At 31.5% G+C, this 19761-nt stretch overlaps 2 protein-coding genes across 3 annotated transcripts; one reads left to right on the top strand and one right to left on the bottom strand.

Moving 5' to 3' along the window:
• The first annotated feature begins 5365 nt into the window (after positions 1-5365).
• On the top strand, positions 5366-8652 carry LOC147300783 (uncharacterized). 2 transcript variants are annotated; one of them, XM_086283403.1, is made up of 6 exons: positions 5366-5476; positions 5739-5867; positions 6074-6267; positions 6764-6911; positions 7007-7211; positions 7292-8652. In XM_086283403.1, exons 2-6 carry the CDS (start codon positions 5763-5765, stop codon positions 7594-7596), a joined length of 957 nt encoding a protein of 318 aa, XP_086139529.1. In that variant the 5' UTR covers positions 5366-5476; positions 5739-5762; the 3' UTR covers positions 7597-8652. The 2 variants fall into 2 exon arrangements, with proteins under 2 accessions (XP_086139529.1, XP_086139528.1); XM_086283402.1 differs by having other exon boundaries at positions 5366-5867.
• LOC147300782 (uncharacterized) lies at positions 6761-9876 on the bottom strand. Its single transcript, XM_086283405.1, has 5 exons — positions 9472-9876; positions 9086-9276; positions 8859-8952; positions 8484-8677; positions 6761-7863 (listed from the first exon to the last, which is right to left on the bottom strand). Exons 1-5 carry the CDS (start codon positions 9687-9689, stop codon positions 7676-7678), a joined length of 885 nt encoding a protein of 294 aa, XP_086139531.1. The 5' UTR covers positions 9690-9876; the 3' UTR covers positions 6761-7675.
• Between the last annotated feature and the right edge of the window lie 9885 nt (positions 9877-19761).

Below are 19761 nucleotides of genomic sequence, written 5' to 3'. Positions count from 1 at the left end.
AGAATGTACAGAACAGAGTTTGAATGAAAACAACGGATTTGAATGTACAGAACAGAGTTTGAATGAAATCAAAGGAATTAGAATGTACAGAACAGAGTTTGAATGAAAACAACGGAATTAGAATAAAAAAAACTGAATTGAAATGTACAGAACAGACTTTGAATGAAAACAACGGAATTAGAATGTACAGAACAGACTTTGAATGAAAACAAAAGAATTAGAATGTACAGAACAGAGTTTGAATGAAAACAATGGAATTAGAATGTACAGAACAGAGTTTGAATGTAAACAACGGAATTAGAATGTACAGAACAGAGTTTGAATGAAAACAATGGAATTTGAATCAAAACAACAGAATTTAAATGTATACAACAGAGTTTGAATGAAAAAAAAACGGAATTTGAATGAGAACAAGAGAATTAGAATGTACAGAACAGAGTTTGAATGAAAACAACGGAATTAGAATGTATTAGTAGTCGATTGTTTTCATTCTAATTCTGTTGTTTTCATTCAAATTCCATTGTTTTCATTCAAATTCAGTTCAATGGAAAAACAATGGAATTTGAATCAAAACAACAGAATTAGAATGAACAGAACAGAGTTTGAATGAAAACAACGGAATTAGAATGAACAGAACAGAGTTTGAATGAAAACAACGAATTTAGAATGTACAGAACAGAGTTTGAATGAAAACAACGGAATTAGAATGTACAGAACAGAGTTTGAATGAAAACAACGGAATTAGAATGTACAGAACAGAGTTTGAATGAAAAACGGAAGTAGAATGTACAGAACAGAGTTTGAATGAAAACAATGGAATTAGAATAAAAAAAACAGAATTGAAATGTACAGAACAGAGTTTGAATGAAAACAACGGAATTGGAATGTACAGAACAGAGTTTGAATGAAAACAACGGAATTAGAATGTACAGAACAGAGTTTGCATGAAAAACGGAAGTAGAATGTACAAAACAGAGTTTGAATAAAAACAATGGAATTTGAATCAAAACAACAGAATAGAAATGTACAGAACAGAGTTTGAATGAAAAAAACGGAATTAGAATGTACAGAACAGAGTTTGAATGAAAAAAACAGAATTAGAATGTACAGAACAGAGTTTGAATGAAAACAATGGAATTAGAATAAAACAAACTGAATTGAAATGTACAGAACAGAGTTTGAATGACAACAACGGAATTAGAATGTATTAATAGTCCATTGTTTTCATTCTAATTCTGTTGTTTTCATTCAAATACCACTGTTTTGATTCAAATTCAGTTCAATGGAAAAACAATGGAATTTGAATCAAAACAACAGAATTAGAATGAACAGAACTGAATTTGAATCAAAACAATGGAATTTGAATGAAAACAACGGAATTAGAATGTACAGAACAGAATTTGAATGAAAACAACAGAATTAGAATGTACAGAACAGAGTTTGAATGAAAACAACGGAATTAGAATGTACAGAACAGACTTTGAATGAAAACAACAGAATTAGAATGTACAGAACAGAGTTTGAATGAAAACAATGGAATTAGAATGTACAGAACAGAGTTTCAATGTAAAGTCGTTTGTTCGTTTGTGTTGTTGTTGTGTTTGCACATCTCTGTTGCTTGTGGGGCTCGCACACAAGAATTTCACTCGCATGTGCTGTGCCAGTGTGCCTGCACATGTGATGTGACAATAAAAGTGATTTGATTTGATTTGATTTGAACAATGGAATTAGAATGTACAGAACAGAGTTTGAATGAAAACAACGGATTTAGAATGTACAGAACAGACTTTGAATGAAAACAACGGAATTAGAATGAACAGAACTGAATTTGAATCAAAACAACGGAATTAGAATAAAAAAACAACAGAATTAGAATGAAAACAATGGACTATTAAAACAAACAACGGAATTAGAATGAAAACAACGGAATTTGAATGAAAACAACAGAATTAGAATGTACAGAACAGAGTTTGAATGAAAACAACACAATTAGAATGTACAGAACAGAGTTTGAATGAAAACAATGGAATTAGAATGTACAGAACAGAGTTTGAATGTAAACAACGGAATTAGAATGTACAGAACAGAGTTTGAATGATATCAAAGGAATTAGAATGTACAGAACAGAGTTTGAATGAAAACAAGGGAATTAGAATATACAGAACAGAGTTTGAATGAAAATAACGGAATTAGAATGTACAGAACAGACTTTGAATGAAAACAACGGAATTAGAATGTACAGAACAGAGTTTGAATGGAAACAACGGAATTAGAATGTACAGAACAGAGTTTGAATGAAAACAATGGAATTAGAATAAAAAAAACTGAATTGAAATGTACAGAACAGAGTTTGAATGAAAACAACGGAATTAGAATGTACAGAACAGAGTTTGAATGAAAACAACGGATTTAGAATGTACAGAACAGACTTTGAATGAAAACAACGGAATTAGAATGTACAGAACAGAGTTTGAATGAAAACAACGGAATTAGAATGTACAGAACAGAATTTGAATGAAAAAAACGGAATTAGAATGTACAGAACAGAGTTTGAATGAAAACAACGGAATTAGAATGTACAGAACAGAGTTTGAATGAAAACAAGGGAATTAGAACATACAGAACAGAGTTTGAATGAAAAAAACGGAATTAGAATGTACAGAACAGACTTTAAATGAAAACAACGGAATTAGAATGTACAGAACAGAGTTTGAATGAAAGAAAACGGAATTAGAATGTACAGAACAGAGTTTGAAAGTAAACAACAGAATTTGAATGTACAGAACAGAGTTTGAATGAAAACAACGGAATTAGAATAAAAAAAACAGAATTGAAATGTACAGAACAGAGTTTGAATGAAAACAACGGAATTAGAATGTACAGAATAGAGTTTGAATGAAAACAACGGAATTAGAATGTACAGAACAGAGTTTGAATGAAAACAACGGAATTAGAATGTACAGAACAGACTTTGAATGAAAACAACAGAATTAGAATATACAGAACAGAGTTTGAATGAAAAACGGAAGTAGAATGTACAAAACAGAGTTTGAATAAAAACAATGGAATTTGAATCAAAACAACAGAATAGAAATGTACAGAACAGAGTTTGAATGAAAAAAACGGAATTAGAATGTACAGAACAGAGTTTGAATGAAAAAAACAGAATTAGAATAAAAAAAACAGAATTGAAATGTACAGAACAGAGTTTGAATGAAAACAACGGAATTAGAATGTACAGAATAGAGTTTGAATGAAAAAAACGGAATTAGAATGTACAGAACAGAGTTTGAATGAAAAAAACAGAATTAGAATGTACAGAACAGAGTTTGAATGAAAACAAGGGAATTAGAAGAAAAAAAACTGAATTGAAATGTACAGAACAGAGTTTGAATGAAAACAACGGAATTAGAATGTATTAATAGTCCATTGTTTTCATTCTAATTCTGTTGTTTTCATTCAAATTCCATTGTTTTGATTCAAATTCAGTTCAATGGAAAAACAATGGAATTTGAATCAAAACAACAGAATTAGAATGTACAGAACAGAGTTTGAATGAAAACAACAGAATTAGAATGAACAGAACTGAATTTGAATCAAAACAATGGAATTTGAATGAAAACAACAGAATTAGAATGTAGAGAACAGAGTTTGAATGAAAACAACGGAATTAGAATGTACAGAACAGAGTTTGAATGAACACAACGGAATTAGAATGTACAGAACAGAGTTTGAATGAAAACAACGGAATTAGAATGTACAGAACAGAGTTTGAATGAAAACAACGGAATTAGAATGTAGAGAACAGAATTTGAAAGAAAACAATGGAATTTGAATCAAAACAAGAGAATTGAAATGTATAGAACAGAGTTTGAATGAAAAAAACGGAATTTGAATGAGAACAAGAGAATTAGAATGTACAGAACAGAGTTTGAATGAAAACAACGAAATTAGAATGAACAGAACTGAATTTGAATCAAAACAATGGAATTTGAATGAAAACAACGGAATTAGAATGTACAGAACAGATTTTGAATGAAAACAACGGAAGTAGAATGTACAAAACAGAGTTTGAATAAAAACAATGGAATTTGAATCAAAACAACAGAATAGAAATGTACAGAACAGATTTTGAATGAAAACAACGGAATTAGAATGTACAGAACAGAGTTTGAATGAAAAAAACAGAATTAGAATAAAAAAAACTGAATTGAAATGTACAGAACAGAGTTTGAATGAAAACAACGGAATTAGAATGTATTAATAGTCAATTGTTTTCATTCTAATTCTGTTGTTTTCATTCAAATTCCATTGTTTTGATTCAAATTCAGTTCAATGGAAAAACAATGGAATTTGAATCAAAACAACAGAATTAGAATGTACAGAACAGAGTTTGAATGAAAACAACAGAATTAGAATGAACAGAACTGAATTTGAATCAAAACAATGGAATTTGAATGAAAACAACAGAATTAGAATGTAGAGAACAGAGTTTGAATGAAAACAACGGAATTAGAATGTACAGAACAGAGTTTGAATGAACACAACGGAATTAGAATGTACAGAACAGAGTTTGAATGAAAACAACGGAAGTAGAATGTACAAAACAGAGTTTGAATAAAAACAATGGAATTTGAATCAAAACAACAGAATAGAAATGTACAGAACAGAGTTTGAATGAAAAAAACGGAATTAGAATGTACAGAACAGAGTTTGAATGAAAAAAACAGAATTAGAATAAAAAAAACAGAATTGAAATGTACAGAACAGAGTTTGAATGAAAACAACGGAATTAGAATGTACAGAATAGAGTTTGAATGAAAAAAACGGAATTAGAATGTACAGAACAGAGTTTGAATGAAAAAAACAGAATTAGAATGTACAGAACAGAGTTTGAATGAAAACAATGGAATTAGAATAAAAAAACTGAATTGAAATGTACAGAACAGAGTTTGAATGAAAACAACGGAATTAGAATGTATTAATGGTCCGTGTACTTTTCGGTATTTGAAGTTTCGTTTCAGAAAGTATAATTTAAAAAAGAAAATGAGACACTTATTTAATTCTCAACTTAAAAAGCTAAAATGAAAAACGTAAAACAATTGTTTTTTTCATTTTGTCCTTTCGCACATCAGAAACGAAAAACCCAAGAAAAAAGAACGAGAAAGGGCCCTTTATTTATTTTGTCTGAACCGGAAGTTTTAGTAGGTCAACAACCTGTACAAGTGATGCGCAAACTTATGGCAAACACTGTAGTGTGGACATCATGACGTTGGAAAAATACTCAGACGTGATCATGGAGATGGCAAAACAAGGCCTGTCATCGGAAATTATATCAGAGCGTCTGTCATATGAACATGGGGAAGTGAGAGGATTTTCTGCGAGAAATGTTAGAAAGTTTTGTGCTGAGCAAATCACTAGCTGTCGACTCTCGGACACACGGTTGGAGCTTGAGGTGACACAAGCTATAAATGAGGTAAGGTACTTTCTTCCTTCACCTTATGACTGTGTATGGTTGTCTTAACTGGGTTGTAAGGGGGTTAGTCTAGACTGTGTGCGCGCGCCCGCGCGTTTTAGCGTCTTGCGGGTGGTGGGTAACGTTAGTTATTTTAAAGATGTCTCTCACTGGTATTTGTACAGTTAATTAGCACAATACTTTAGCTTTACACATTTGCTTTCAGAATAAGCTACTTTACATTTGTTGTTCTAGTAGTAGCATGATCTTTTATTTTAAACAGGTGGGCCCAACATATGGCCGCAAAATGATGAAGGGCTATCTGTCCACAAAAGGGGTACATGCTGCAGAGGGACGAATTGGGTCAATTTTAAGAGAGGTGCATCAACCTTATCATGAAGCAAGACGCCAGGTAGCCTATGTTATTTAATCTTCCACTAGAACTGTATTCCAATGTTCTTTGTCATATTTGTGATATACATCATGTAATGGTAGGGCCTAATTCTGTTTAACAGATGTACGCCCTGCTTTAACAGTTACTTGACTCTTCCTCAAACGTATGATCAAATCTGCCTTTATCCAGTCAGCTGTCATTTATTTTTGTGATTTTTTTGTAAGGGAGCTCGGAATCTTAATCCCACACCGTACCATGCTGAATGCATGGGGCACAAGGTTCACCTGGACCAAAACGAGAAACTTGTAATGTTTGGAGTCACCCATGTTTTAGCTGTAGATGGATTCAGTAAAAAGATTGTGAGTCATTCCACAATGCCAATCAAAAACAACTTGAGCATCTATGAATATGTTTTCAGGTAATACAACCTCTCAAACCATTTATTTCATCTTAAGTGTTTTGATGGACATGTTAGTCATATTGGACATGAGCTGCACCCAAATTTACAATATTTGAATTTAAATTAGACATGCAACAGATGGGTCTGGTTATGTTCCTGAATATAATATATTAAGAACTTACCAAACATTTTGATCAACATTTTCTATTAATGTAAAAATAAATAAAATGGAATTGCACATGAATCATTTAACTACTTTATTGCAATTAATCAGTGTTCATTTATGAATGGAACAAGGTTCTTGGATTTCCACATATCTTTCAATTGTTCTGACATACATCTAAAGTCTGAGCATGACAGTGACATTGCAAAGAAACTTAAGAAATATATGTTGTCCTACTACAACTAAAATATTACCCAAAAAAAACATGAATGAATACATTCAAAATAATAACACCTTTGCTGGTCTTAAAGCAAAATAGTTAATAAATGTTCTTTATTTTTCCTGTACCAGACCTGCAGTGATCACCTATGGTATGTGGGACCAGGTGCGAGTAGACCATGGAAAGGAATTTTATTTAACACTGTTCATGCAAGAGATGCTGTCACATCATCGCTTCAATCAGGAGAGACTGCCTTATTTACAGACCTCATCCACAAGAGTAAGATTTAAGTACCATTAACATCAGCTGAAATTCTTATACTATTACGTGTACTACTACGTACATTTAAGACATGTTTCTTTTAACTCTTTTAGAACCACACAGTTGAAAGGATTTGGCCTGAAATCAACAACCGTGTCAACTACCCACTAAAAACTGCCCTACTCCAGCTGATGGACCAGGAGGAGATAGATATGGAGGATAACCTTGTGCGATACTGTGTGTCCAATCTAACCTGTCAGCTGTGTAACATTGGTCTTGCAAGTGTGGTAGAATCATGGAATGCTCATAGAATCCCAGGTAAAAAAAAAAAAAAAAAAAAGTCAGATTGCTTACAACCCTGATAATGAACATTTAAACACCTCCTCTATTTTTTACAGGAAAAGGCATACCAAATCACTTTGCAGAACATGGGTGTAAAAGAAGAATTTCTCCAGAGCTCTTGCCAAATGCACTTGAAGCAGCAGACCTTTACAGGCAGCACTTGGGATCTGCACTCAAAGAATATTCGACTTTTGGAGTTGATCCCTTCACAACCGAACAGGACAAACTTAGAACAGAGAGTCATTTTGCAGAAAAATATCCTGATATTTCACATTTGTTTTTTAGAGCCGTAAATGGTGACTTTATGCCATACAAAGAAGCTCTGCTCTGTCTCATAAACATAACTCAGAGAAATGTATGAACCACTGCATCTGTAAACTGTACAGAACAGACAAAAAAAAAAATCAACTGACTGTAAACATTTGTGTGTACACACTACATTACTCCTCTGCAAAAAAAGATTTCAATACAGAAAATGCAGCTGTTAGACCAGTAATTTGTAGAACTCCGTTGTTACTCTCCCTGCATTTTGCACAGTGCTGTGATGTCTCTTGCCACTGTTCCACACATGTCTTGCAGCCAATAATGCTTCTGCAGCACAGTGAGAACACTGGATCCTCAATGATGTCTGCAAAAGTAAATCAGATAAGTGAGACTGTTATCCATTTATGTTGAATTTAGTTCAAACTATAGGTTCAAAGTCAGTCTTGACATAAATTTACAGACAGCATGCAGAATATTTTTGGTTATTCTGTAATTCCTCTTGTTCACGCTGTTCTGAGAAAGTCCCTGTCTATATTTTTGTCTATAATTGATGAGGGGCAAAATCAGTACATTTTCTCAATTAGCAAGCAAGAAAAATGAAAAAGTTACAGGTACTTGATTCAATATATGCAACTACAGTCCCATTTTAAATGTGAACTTTTTAGTTTTACATTACTGTGAACAGTGTACCGTCACCCATACTGACATTGTAATCAATTTGAAAAGCTATACTTTCATAGTCAAGATTGCAAGGAGAACCCAAATTAAATGTGCATGTAAACTTTTGAATGTTATGTTACAGTAGACCTGCATCTTGATTGTCTGTGCCTAAGTATTTAAATGGACACTGCTGAATAAAGAGCCTATGTTTGGTAAAAAAATGTTTGTCCAAAGTAATGATTGAATGTGGTTTGACATTGTTTTAATTGTAATTAAAATGTTAGTGTAGATGTAATGTATTTACTAAGCAACATTTGAACATACTCATACAAACCACGCAGCTAAATCCCTCCTTGAGTGTCTGCAGCTTGGGGGTTGTGACTTTCTGGGCAACTGCAAGATCAGTGAGCTCTTTGATTGCTGCTGTGACAGCTGGCAGACTTTGAGATGCCAACACCAACTCTTCTATTTTGTCACTCACTTCTCCCAAACTGGCACTGTCATCATCTTTATGGCTGCTACAAATAAAAATGGATAATCAGATGTCAAAGCTACTTACTGGCTTAAAGAAACATCACATCACTTACTGATAGATGATGATTTATGTAGTGATGTCTTACTGCTATTATAGGATTTAAATCAAATTAATTCTTCTATATTGATGTTCATCCTATAGTATATACATATTTATTCACATACCTCAGTTTCTTCCTCTTTGTTCCCTGGAGGCAATTAAAGTCTTGTTCAGGCACAGCAAGAATTTTTCGTGCATTTTGTCTCCAGTACTGTGACCCTACAGATGAAAAACAAAACCAAAGAAACCTGTTTAGAAGCCAATACCATATTACCCAATAAATATTACAAAGAGTCTGGTAAGACATGTCTCTCCATAAGATATGGGCTTTAGCTGTAATATTATGGCTCACCTGTTGTGCCCTCCGACTCCAGAATTGCATTGCCCTGTGCATCTGTCAAAATTATTGGGTTGTAATTACCAATGGCATCTTGCACTTTTCCTACTATCCCTTGAAGCGTAGCCTCAGACTCCAGGAATCGTACAACCACCATTCTATTGGGAATCAACCTCCCACCAACTACATCTGCAAAGTACACTGATCTGTAAAACAAAACATAATAATTTTACATATCTTGTAAAAGACAGCAGGCCACAAATCCATTCAGTGATTGCTATAGGCAAATTGTACTAAAACAGCTTTGCTATTCTTAACAATTCAACTATCCATGCACCTTATGTTTCTTTTTATTTTGCCTGTTCTGTAATTTAATATTCAAGAACACAGACTCATCCTACCTCTGAAATGTTTTGGAGGACATAGGGGAACTTGAAGTAGCCTGCTGTGAACGTGAAGGTGCAGACGCTGCCACAGCTGGTGCTCGCATAAATGCAAAACGCTGCCCGCTGGAACCTGCTGTTGGAATTGACTCCATGTCTTCTCCGTGGACTTCATAGTGACCTCTGGGTGTAAGGTCTAATGCGCTGAAAACACCAGAGACCGCACCGGGGAACATAGCCACGTTTGAATCATCCGTGATGTACAGAGTATGCGCGGATACCTGTTTAAGAAAAGTTTCCGTAAATCACGTTGCTCTGCTAACGTGTTACTCCTGTGCACACGGTTAATAGGCTCTAAAGGCTTACTTATTAGCTAGTAGCCGGTAAAAGTCAATGAATAACTATTTACACATTAGCACATGTGCACAATTCACATATTAGCACAATGAAGACGGCTAGACATAGTATTAGTAAAAGTAGGCCTACATGAAATCACCAAATGTTAACGTTAGCCGTTCCGCAGTAAGGAAGAACAATAACGTTCATAAAAAAAACTGCTGAAAGCAAAGTTTGCGAAGTTTACATATCTATCTGAAAGATGCGACCCAGTTTTTCTGCAGTCATGTCTTCGTCCCGGAGTGTCACTCTCTTAGTTTTCCTAAAAACAACGTAATGGTCCATCCTCTGTTTATTCCAGTGTAACTTTAAGGCCGTCGATCTCTTGTGTGGGGGACGGTGTGCGCGCGCCATAAAAAAACGCGCAGAAGAAGTACTTCCCGTTTCAGACATTGAAAATGCGTCTATTTTTTTGTTTTTGCGCTAGTATACTTTCATTATTTGAATCACGAAGAAATCCAAAAAAGCACGTCTAATTTTAAGTGTATGACGGCTATTTGTTACCACCGAATGAAAAAACAAGTTATTTTCGCCCATTTTATTCTTTATCAAAAATTTAAAAAATGAAAATTCTTTTAAATATCGTTTTTTCGTTTTGGTTTCTGAAACAAAACTTCAAATACCGAAAAGTACACGGACCATTAATAGTCCATTGTTTTCATTCTAATTCTGTTGTTTTCATTCAAATTCCATTGTTTTGATTCAAATTCAGTTCAATGGAAAAACAATGGAATTTGAATCAAAACAACAGAATTAGAATGTACAGAACAGAGTTTGAATGAAAACAACAGAATTAGAATGAACAGAACTGAATTTGAATCAAAACAATGGAATTTGAATGAAAACAACAGAATTAGAATGTAGAGAACAGAGTTTGAATGAAAACAACGGAATTAGAATGTACAGAACAGAGTTTGAATGAACACAACAGAATTAGAATGTACAGAACAGAGTTTGAATGAAAACAACGGAATTAGAATGTACAGAACAGAGTTTGAATGAAAACAACGGAATTAGAATGTAGAGAACAGAATTTGAAAGAAAACAATGGAATTTGAATCAAAACAAGAGAATTGAAATGTATAGAACAGAGTTTGAATGAAAAAAACGGAATTTGAATGAGAACAAGAGAATTAGAATGTACAGAACAGAGTTTGAATGAAAACAACGAAATTAGAATGAACAGAACTGAATTTGAATCAAAACAATGGAATTTGAATGAAAACAACGGAATTAGAATGTACACAACAGAGTTTGAATGAAAACAACGGAAATAGAATGTACAGAACAGAGTTTGAATGAACACAACGGAATTAGAATGTACAGAACAGAGTTTAAATGAAAACAACGGAATTAGAATGTACAGAACAGAGTTTGAATGAAAACAACGGAATTAGAATGTAGAGAACAGAATTTGAAAGAAAACAATGGAATTTGAATCAAAACAAGAGAATTGAAATGTATAGAACAGAGTTTGAATGAAAAAAACGGAATTTGAATGAGAACAAGAGAATTAGAATGTACAGAACAGAGTTTGAATGAAAACAACGGAATTAGAATGTACAGAACAGAGTTTGAATGAAAACAACGGAATTAGAATGTAGAGAACAGAATTTGAAAGAAAACAATGGAATTTGAATCAAAACAAGAGAATTGAAATGTATAGAACAAAGTTTGAATGAAAAAAACGGAATTTGAATGAAAACAACAGAATTAGAATGAAAACAATGGAATATTAAAACAAACAACAGAATTAGAATGAAAACAACGGAATTAGAGTAGAGAACAGAATTTGAAAGAAAACAATGGAATTTGAATCAAAACCACAGAATTGAAATGTACAGAACAGAGTTTGAATGAAAAAAAACGGAATTAGAATGTACAGAACAGAGTTTGAATGAAAAAAACAGAATTAGAATGTACAGAACAGAGTTTGAATGAAAACAACGGAATTAGAATGTATTAATAGTCCATTGTTTTCATTCTAATTCTGTTGTTTTCATTCAAATTCCATTGTTTTGATTCAAATTCAGTTCAATGGAAAAACAATGGAATTTGAATCAAAACAACAGAATTAGAATGTACAGAACAGAGTTTGAATGAAAACAACAGAATTAGAATGAACAGAACTGAATTTGAATCAAAACAATGGAATTTGAATGAAAACAACAGAATTAGAATGTAGAGAACAGTTTGAATGAAAACAACGGAATTAGAATGTACAGAACAGAGTTTGAATAAAAAAACAACGGAATTAGAAAAAAACAACAGAATTAGAATGAACAGAACTGAATTTGAATCAAAACAACAGAATTAGAATTAAAAAAACAGAATTGAAATGTACAGAACAGAGTTTGAATGAAAACAATGGAATTAGAATGTATTAATAGTCCATTGTTTTCATTCTAATTCTGTTGTTTTCATTCAAATTCCATTGTTTTCATTCAAATTCAGTTCAATGGAAAAACAATGGAATTTGAATCAAAACAACAGAATTAGAATGTACAGAACAGAGTTTGAATGAAAACAACAGAATTAGAATGAACAGAACTGAATTTGAATCAAAACAATGGAATTTGAATGAAAACAACAGAATTAGAATGTAGAGAACAGAGTTTGAATGAAAACAACGGAATTAGAATGTACAGAACAGAATTTGAATGAAAACAAGAGAATTAGAATGTACAGAACAGACTTTAAATGAAAACAACGGAATTAAAATGTACAGAACAGAGTTTGAATGATATCAAAGGAATTAGAATGTACAGAACAGAGTTTGAATGAAAAAAACGGAATTAGAATGTAGAGAACAGAGTTTGAATGAAAACAACGGAATTAGAACGTACAGAACAGAGTTTGAATGAAAACAACAGAATTAGAATAAAAAAACAGAATTGAAATGTACAGAACAGAGTTTGAATGAAAACAACGGAATTAGAATGTACAGAATAGAGTTTGAATGAAAACAACAGAATTAGAATATACAGAACAGAGTTTGAATGAAAAACGGAAGTAGAATGTACAAAACAGAGTTTGAATAAAAACAATGGAATTTGAATCAAAACAACAGAATAGAAATGTACAGAACAGAGTTTGAATGAAAAAAACGGAATTAGAATGTACAGAACAGAGTTTGAATGAAAACAATGGAATTAGAATAAAAAAAACTGAATTGGAATGTACAGAACAGAGTTTGAATGACAACAACGGAATTAGAATGTATTAATAGTCCATTGTTTTCATTCAAATTCCATTGTTTTGATTCAAATTCAGTTCAATGGAAAAACAATGGAATTTGAATCAAAACAACAGAATTAGAATGTACAGAACAGAGTTTGAATGAAAAAAACGGAATTAGAATGTACGGAACAGAGTTTGAATGAAAACAAGAGAATTAGAATAAAAAAAACTGATTTGTACAGAACAGAGTTTGAAAGAAAACAACGGAATTAGAATGTACAGAACAGAGTTTGAATTAAAACAACGGAATTAGAATGTACAGAACAGACTCTGAATGAAAACAACGGAATTATGATGTACAGAACAGAGTTTGAATAAAAAAAACAACGGAATTAGAATGAAAAAAAGCAGAATTAGAATGAACAGAACTGAATTTGAATCAAAACAATGGAATTTGAATGAAAACAACAGAATTAGAATGTAGAGAACAGAGTTTGAATGAAAACAACGGAATTAGAATGTACAGAACAGAATTTGAATGAAAACAAGAGAATTAGAATGTACAGAACAGACTTTAAATGAAAACAACGGAATTAAAATGTACAGAACAGAGTTTGAATGAAAACAACGGAATTAGAATGTACAGAACAGAGTTTGAATAAAAACAATGGAATTTGAATGAAAACAACAGAATTGAAATGTACAGAACAGAGTTTGAATGAAAAAAAACGGAATTAAAATGTACAGAACAGAGTTTGAATGAAAAAAACAGAATTAGAATGTACAGAACAGAGTTTGAATGAAAACAATGGAATTAGAATAAAAAAAACTGAATTGAAATGTACAGAACAGAGTTTGAATGAAAACAGAATTAGAATGAAAACAATGGAATATTGAAACAAACAGAATTAGAATGAAAACAACGGAATTAGAATGTACAGAACAGAGTTTGAATGAAAACAACGGATTTGAATGTACAGAACAGAGTTTGAATGAAATCAAAGGAATTAGAATGTACAGAACAGAGTTTGAATGAAAACAACGGAATTAGAATAAAAAAAACTGAATTGAAATGTACAGAACAGACTTTGAATGAAAACAACGGAATTAGAATGTACAGAACAGACTTTGAATGAAAACAAAAGAATTAGAATGTACAGAACAGAGTTTGAATGAAAACAATGGAATTAGAATGTACAGAACAGAGTTTGAATGTAAACAACGGAATTAGAATGTACAGAACAGAGTTTGAATGAAAACAATGGAATTTGAATCAAAACAACAGAATTTAAATGTATACAACAGAGTTTGAATGAAAAAAAAACGGAATTTGAATGAGAACAAGAGAATTAGAATGTACAGAACAGAGTTTGAATGAAAACAACGGAATTAGAATGTATTAGTAGTCGATTGTTTTCATTCTAATTCTGTTGTTTTCATTCAAATTCCATTGTTTTCATTCAAATTCAGTTCAATGGAAAAACAATGGAATTTGAATCAAAACAACAGAATTAGAATGAACAGAACAGAGTTTGAATGAAAACAACGGAATTAGAATGAACAGAACAGAGTTTGAATGAAAACAACGAATTTAGAATGTACAGAACAGAGTTTGAATGAAAACAACGGAATTAGAATGTACAGAACAGAGTTTGAATGAAAACAACGGAATTAGAATGTACAGAACAGAGTTTGAATGAAAAACGGAAGTAGAATGTACAGAACAGAATTTGAATGAAAACAATGGAATTAGAATAAAAAAAACAGAATTGAAATGTACAGAACAGAGTTTGAATGAAAACAACGGAATTGGAATGTACAGAATAGAGTTTGAATGAAAACAACGGAATTAGAATGTACAGAACAGAGTTTGAATGAAAACAACGGAATTAGAATGTACAGAACAGAGTTTGAATAAAAACAATGGAATTTGAATGAAAACAACAGAATTGAAATGTACAGAACAGAGTTTGAATGAAAAAAAACGGAATTAAAATGTACAGAACAGAGTTTGAATGAAAAAAACAGAATTAGAATGTACAGAACAGAGTTTGAATGAAAACAATGGAATTAGAATAAAAAAAACTGAATTGAAATGTACAGAACAGAGTTTGAATGAAAACAGAATTAGAATGAAAACAATGGAATATTGAAACAAACAGAATTAGAATGAAAACAACGGAATTAGAATGTACAGAACAGAGTTTGAATTAAAACAACGGATTTGAATGTACAGAACAGAGTTTGAATGAAATCAAAGGAATTAGAATGTACAGAACAGAGTTTGAATGAAAACAACGGAATTAGAATAAAAAAAACTGAATTGAAATGTACAGAACAGACTTTGAATGAAAACAACGGAATTAGAATGTACAGAACAGAGTTTGAATGAAAACAACGGAATTAGAATGTACAGAACAGAGTTTGAATGAAAACAACGGAATTAGAATGTACAGAACAGAGTTTGAATGAAAAACGGAAGTAGAATGTACAGAACAGAATTTGAATGAAAACAATGGAATTAGAATAAAAAAAACAGAATTGAAATGTACAGAACAGAGTTTGAATGAAAACAACGGAATTGGAATGTACAGAATAGAGTTTGAATGAAAACAACGGAATTAGAATGTACAGAACAGAGTTTGAATGAAAACAACGGAATTAGAATGTACAGAACAGAGTTTGAATAAAAACAATGGAATTTGAATGAAAACAACAGAATTGAAATGTACAGAACAGAGTTTGAATGAAAAAAAACGGAATTAAAATGTACAGAACAGAGTTTGAATGAAAAAAACAGAATTAGAATGTACAGAACAGAGTTTGAATGAAAACAATGGAATTAGAATAAAAAAAACTGAATTGAAATGTACAGAACAGAGTTTGAATGAAAACAGAATTAGAATGAAAACAATGGAATATTGAAACAAACAGAATTAGAATGAAAACAACGGAATTAGAATGTACAGAACAGAGTTTGAATTAAAACAACGGATTTGAATGTACAGAACAGAGTTTGAATGAAATCAAAGGAATTAGAATGTACAGAACAGAGTTTGAATGAAAACAACGGAATTAGAATAAAAAAAACTGAATTGAAATGTACAGAACAGACTTTGAATGAAAACAACGGAATTAGAATGTACAGAACAGACTTTGAATGAAAAAAAACGGAATTAAAATGTACAGAACAGAGTTTGAATGAAAAAAACAGAATTAGAATGTACACAACAGAGTTTGAATGAAAACAACGGAATTAGAATGTACAGAACAGAGTTTGAATGAAAACAACGGATTTAGAATGTACAGAACAGAGTTTGAATGAAAACAACGGAATTAGAATGTACAGAACAGAGTTTGAATGAAAACAACGGAATTAGAATGTACAAAACAGAGTTTGAATAAAAAAAACAACGGAATTAGAATGAAAACAACGGAATTAGAATGAAAACATCGGAATTTGAATGAAAACAACAGAATTAGAATGAAAACAATGGAATATTAAAACAAACAACAGAATTTGAATGAAAACAACGGAATTAGAATGTACAGAACAGAGTTTGAATGAAAACAACGGAATTAGAATGTAGAGAACAGAGTTTGAATGAAAACAACGGAATTAGAATGTACAGAACAGAGTTTGAATGAAAACAACGGGATTAAAATGTACAGAACAGAGTTTGAATGAAAAACGGAAGTAGAATGTACAGAACAGAGTTTGAATGAAAACAACGGAATTAGAATGTACAGAACAGAGTTTGAATAAAAACAATGGAATTTGAATGAAAACAACAGAATTGAAATGTACAGAACAGAGTTTGAATGAAAAAAAAAAAGGAATTAAAATGTACAGAACAGAGTTTGAATGAAAAAAACAGAATTAGAATGTACAGAACAGAGTTTGAATGAAAACAACGGAATTAGAATGAACAGAACAGAGTTTGAATGAAAACAACGGATTTAGAATGTACAGAACAGAGTTTGAATGAAAACAACGGAATTAGAATGTACAGAACAGAGTTTCAATGAAAACAACGGAATTAGAATGTACAAAACAGAGTTTGAATAAAAAAAACAACGGAATTAGAATGAAAACAACGGAATTAGAATGAAAACATCGGAATTTGAATGAAAACAACAGAATTAGAATGAAAACAATGGAATATTAAAACAAACAACACAGTTTGAATGAAAACAACGGATTTAGAATGTACAGAACAGAGTTTGAATGAAAACAACGGAATTAGAATGTACAGAACAGAGTTTGAATGAAAACAACGGAATTAGAATGTACAAAACAGAGTTTGAATAAAAAAAACAACGGAATTAGAATGAAAACAACGGAATTAGAATGAAAACATCGGAATTTGAATGAAAACAACAGAATTAGAATGAAAACAATGGAATATTAAAACAAACAACAGAATTTGAATGAAAACAATGGAATTAGAATGTACAGAACAGAGTTTGAATGAAAACAACGGAATTAGAATGTAGAGAACAGAGTTTGAATGAAAACAACGGAATTAGAATGTACAGAACAGAGTTTGAATGAAAACAACGGGATTAAAATGTACAGAACAGAGTTTGAATGAAAAACGGAAGTAGAATGTACAGAACAGAGTTTGAATGAAAACAATGGAATTAGAATAAAAAAAAACAGAATTGAAATGTACAGAACAGAGTTTGAATGAAAACAACGGAATTGGAATGTACAGAATAGAGTTTGAATGAAAACAACGGAATTAGAATGTACAGAACAGAGTTTGAATGAAAACAATGGAATTTGAATCAAAACAACAGAATTGAAATGTACAGAACAGAGTTTGAATGAAAAAAACGGAATTAGAATGTACGGAACAGAGTTTGAATGAAAACAAGAGAATTAGAATAAAAAAAACTGATTTGTACAGAACAGAGTTTGAAAGAAAACAACGGAATTAGAATGTACAGAACAGAGTTTGAATTAAAACAACGGAATTAGAATGTACAGAACAGACTCTGAATGAAAACAACGGAATTATGATGTACAGAACAGAGTTTGAATAAAAAAAACAACGGAATTAGAATGAAAACAACGGAATTTGAATGAAAAAAAGCAGAATTAGAATGAACAGAACTGAATTTGAATCAAAACAATGGAATTTGAATGAAAACAACAGAATTAGAATGTAGAGAACAGAGTTTGAATGAAAACAACGGAATTAGAATGTACAGAACAGAATTTGAATGAAAACAAGAGAATTAGAATGTACAGAACAGACTTTAAATGAAAACAACGGAATTAAAATGTACAGAACAGAGTTTGAATGAAAACAACGGAATTAGAATGTACAGAACAGAGTTTGAATAAAAACAATGGAATTTGAATGAAAACAACAGAATTGAAATGTACAGAACAGAGTTTGAATGAAAAAAAACGGAATTAAAATGTACAGAACAGAGTTTGAATGAAAAAAACAGAATTAGAATGTACAGAACAGAGTTTGAATGAAAACAATGGAATTAGAATAAAAAAAACTGAATTGAAATGTACAGAACAGAGTTTGAATGAAAACAGAATTAGAATGAAAACAATGGAATATTGAAACAAACAGAATTAGAATGAAAACAACGGAATTAGAATGTACAGAACAGAGTTTGAATGAAAACAACGGATTTGAATGTACAGAACAGAGTTTGAATGAAATCAAAGGAATTAGAATGTACAGAACAGAGTTTGAATGAAAACAACGGAATTAGAATAAAAAAAACTGAATTGAAATGTACAGAACAGACTTTGAATGAAAACAACGGAATTAGAATGTACAGAACAGACTTTGAATGAAAACAAAAGAATTAGAATGTACAGAACAGAGTTTGAATGAAAACAATGGAATTAGAATGTACAGAACAGAGTTTGAATGTAAACAACGGAATTAGAATGTACAGAACAGAGTTTGAATGAAAACAATGGAATTTGAATCAAAACAACAGAATTTAAATGTATACAACAGAGTTTGAATGAAAAAAAAACGGAATTTGAATGAGAACAAGAGAATTAGAATGTACAGAACAGAGTTTGAATGAAAACAACGGAATTAGAATGTATTAGTAGTCGATTGTTTTCATTCTAATTCTGTTGTTTTCATTCAAATTCCATTGTTTTCATTCAAATTCAGTTCAATGGAAAAACAATGGAATTTGAATCAAAACAACAGAATTAGAATGAACAGAACAGAGTTTGAATGAAAACAACGGAATTAGAATGAACAGAACAGAGTTTGAATGAAAACAACGAATTTAGAATGTACAGAACAGAGTTTGAATGAAAACAACGGAATTAGAATGTACAGAACAGAGTTTGAATGAAAACAACGGAATTAGAATGTACAGAACAGAGTTTGAATGAAAAACGGAAGTAGAATGTACAGAACAGAATTTGAATGAAAACAATGGAATTAGAATAAAAAAAACAGAATTGAAATGTACAGAACAGAGTTTGAATGAAAACAACGGAATTGGAATGTACAGAATAGAGTTTGAATGAAAACAACGGAATTAGAATGTACAGAACAGAGTTTGAATGAAAACAACGGAATTAGAATGTACAGAACAGAGTTTGAATAAAAACAATGGAATTTGAATGAAAACAACAGAATTGAAATGTACAGAACAGAGTTTGAATGAAAAAAAACGGAATTAAAATGTACAGAACAGAGTTTGAATGAAAAAAACAGAATTAGAATGTAC

Source organism: Aulonocara sp. 'chitande type north' Nkhata Bay, linkage group LG23, assembly GCF_057382095.1.
Source record: "Aulonocara sp. 'chitande type north' Nkhata Bay isolate Kocher_YH1m ecotype deep benthic linkage group LG23, A_spYH_male_GT1.1, whole genome shotgun sequence".
In the NCBI taxonomy this organism is placed as follows: Eukaryota; Metazoa; Chordata; class Actinopteri; order Cichliformes; family Cichlidae; genus Aulonocara; species Aulonocara sp. 'chitande type north' Nkhata Bay.
Note: the sequence above shows the minus strand (reverse complement) of the source record. Positions and strands in the feature narration are given on the sequence as shown.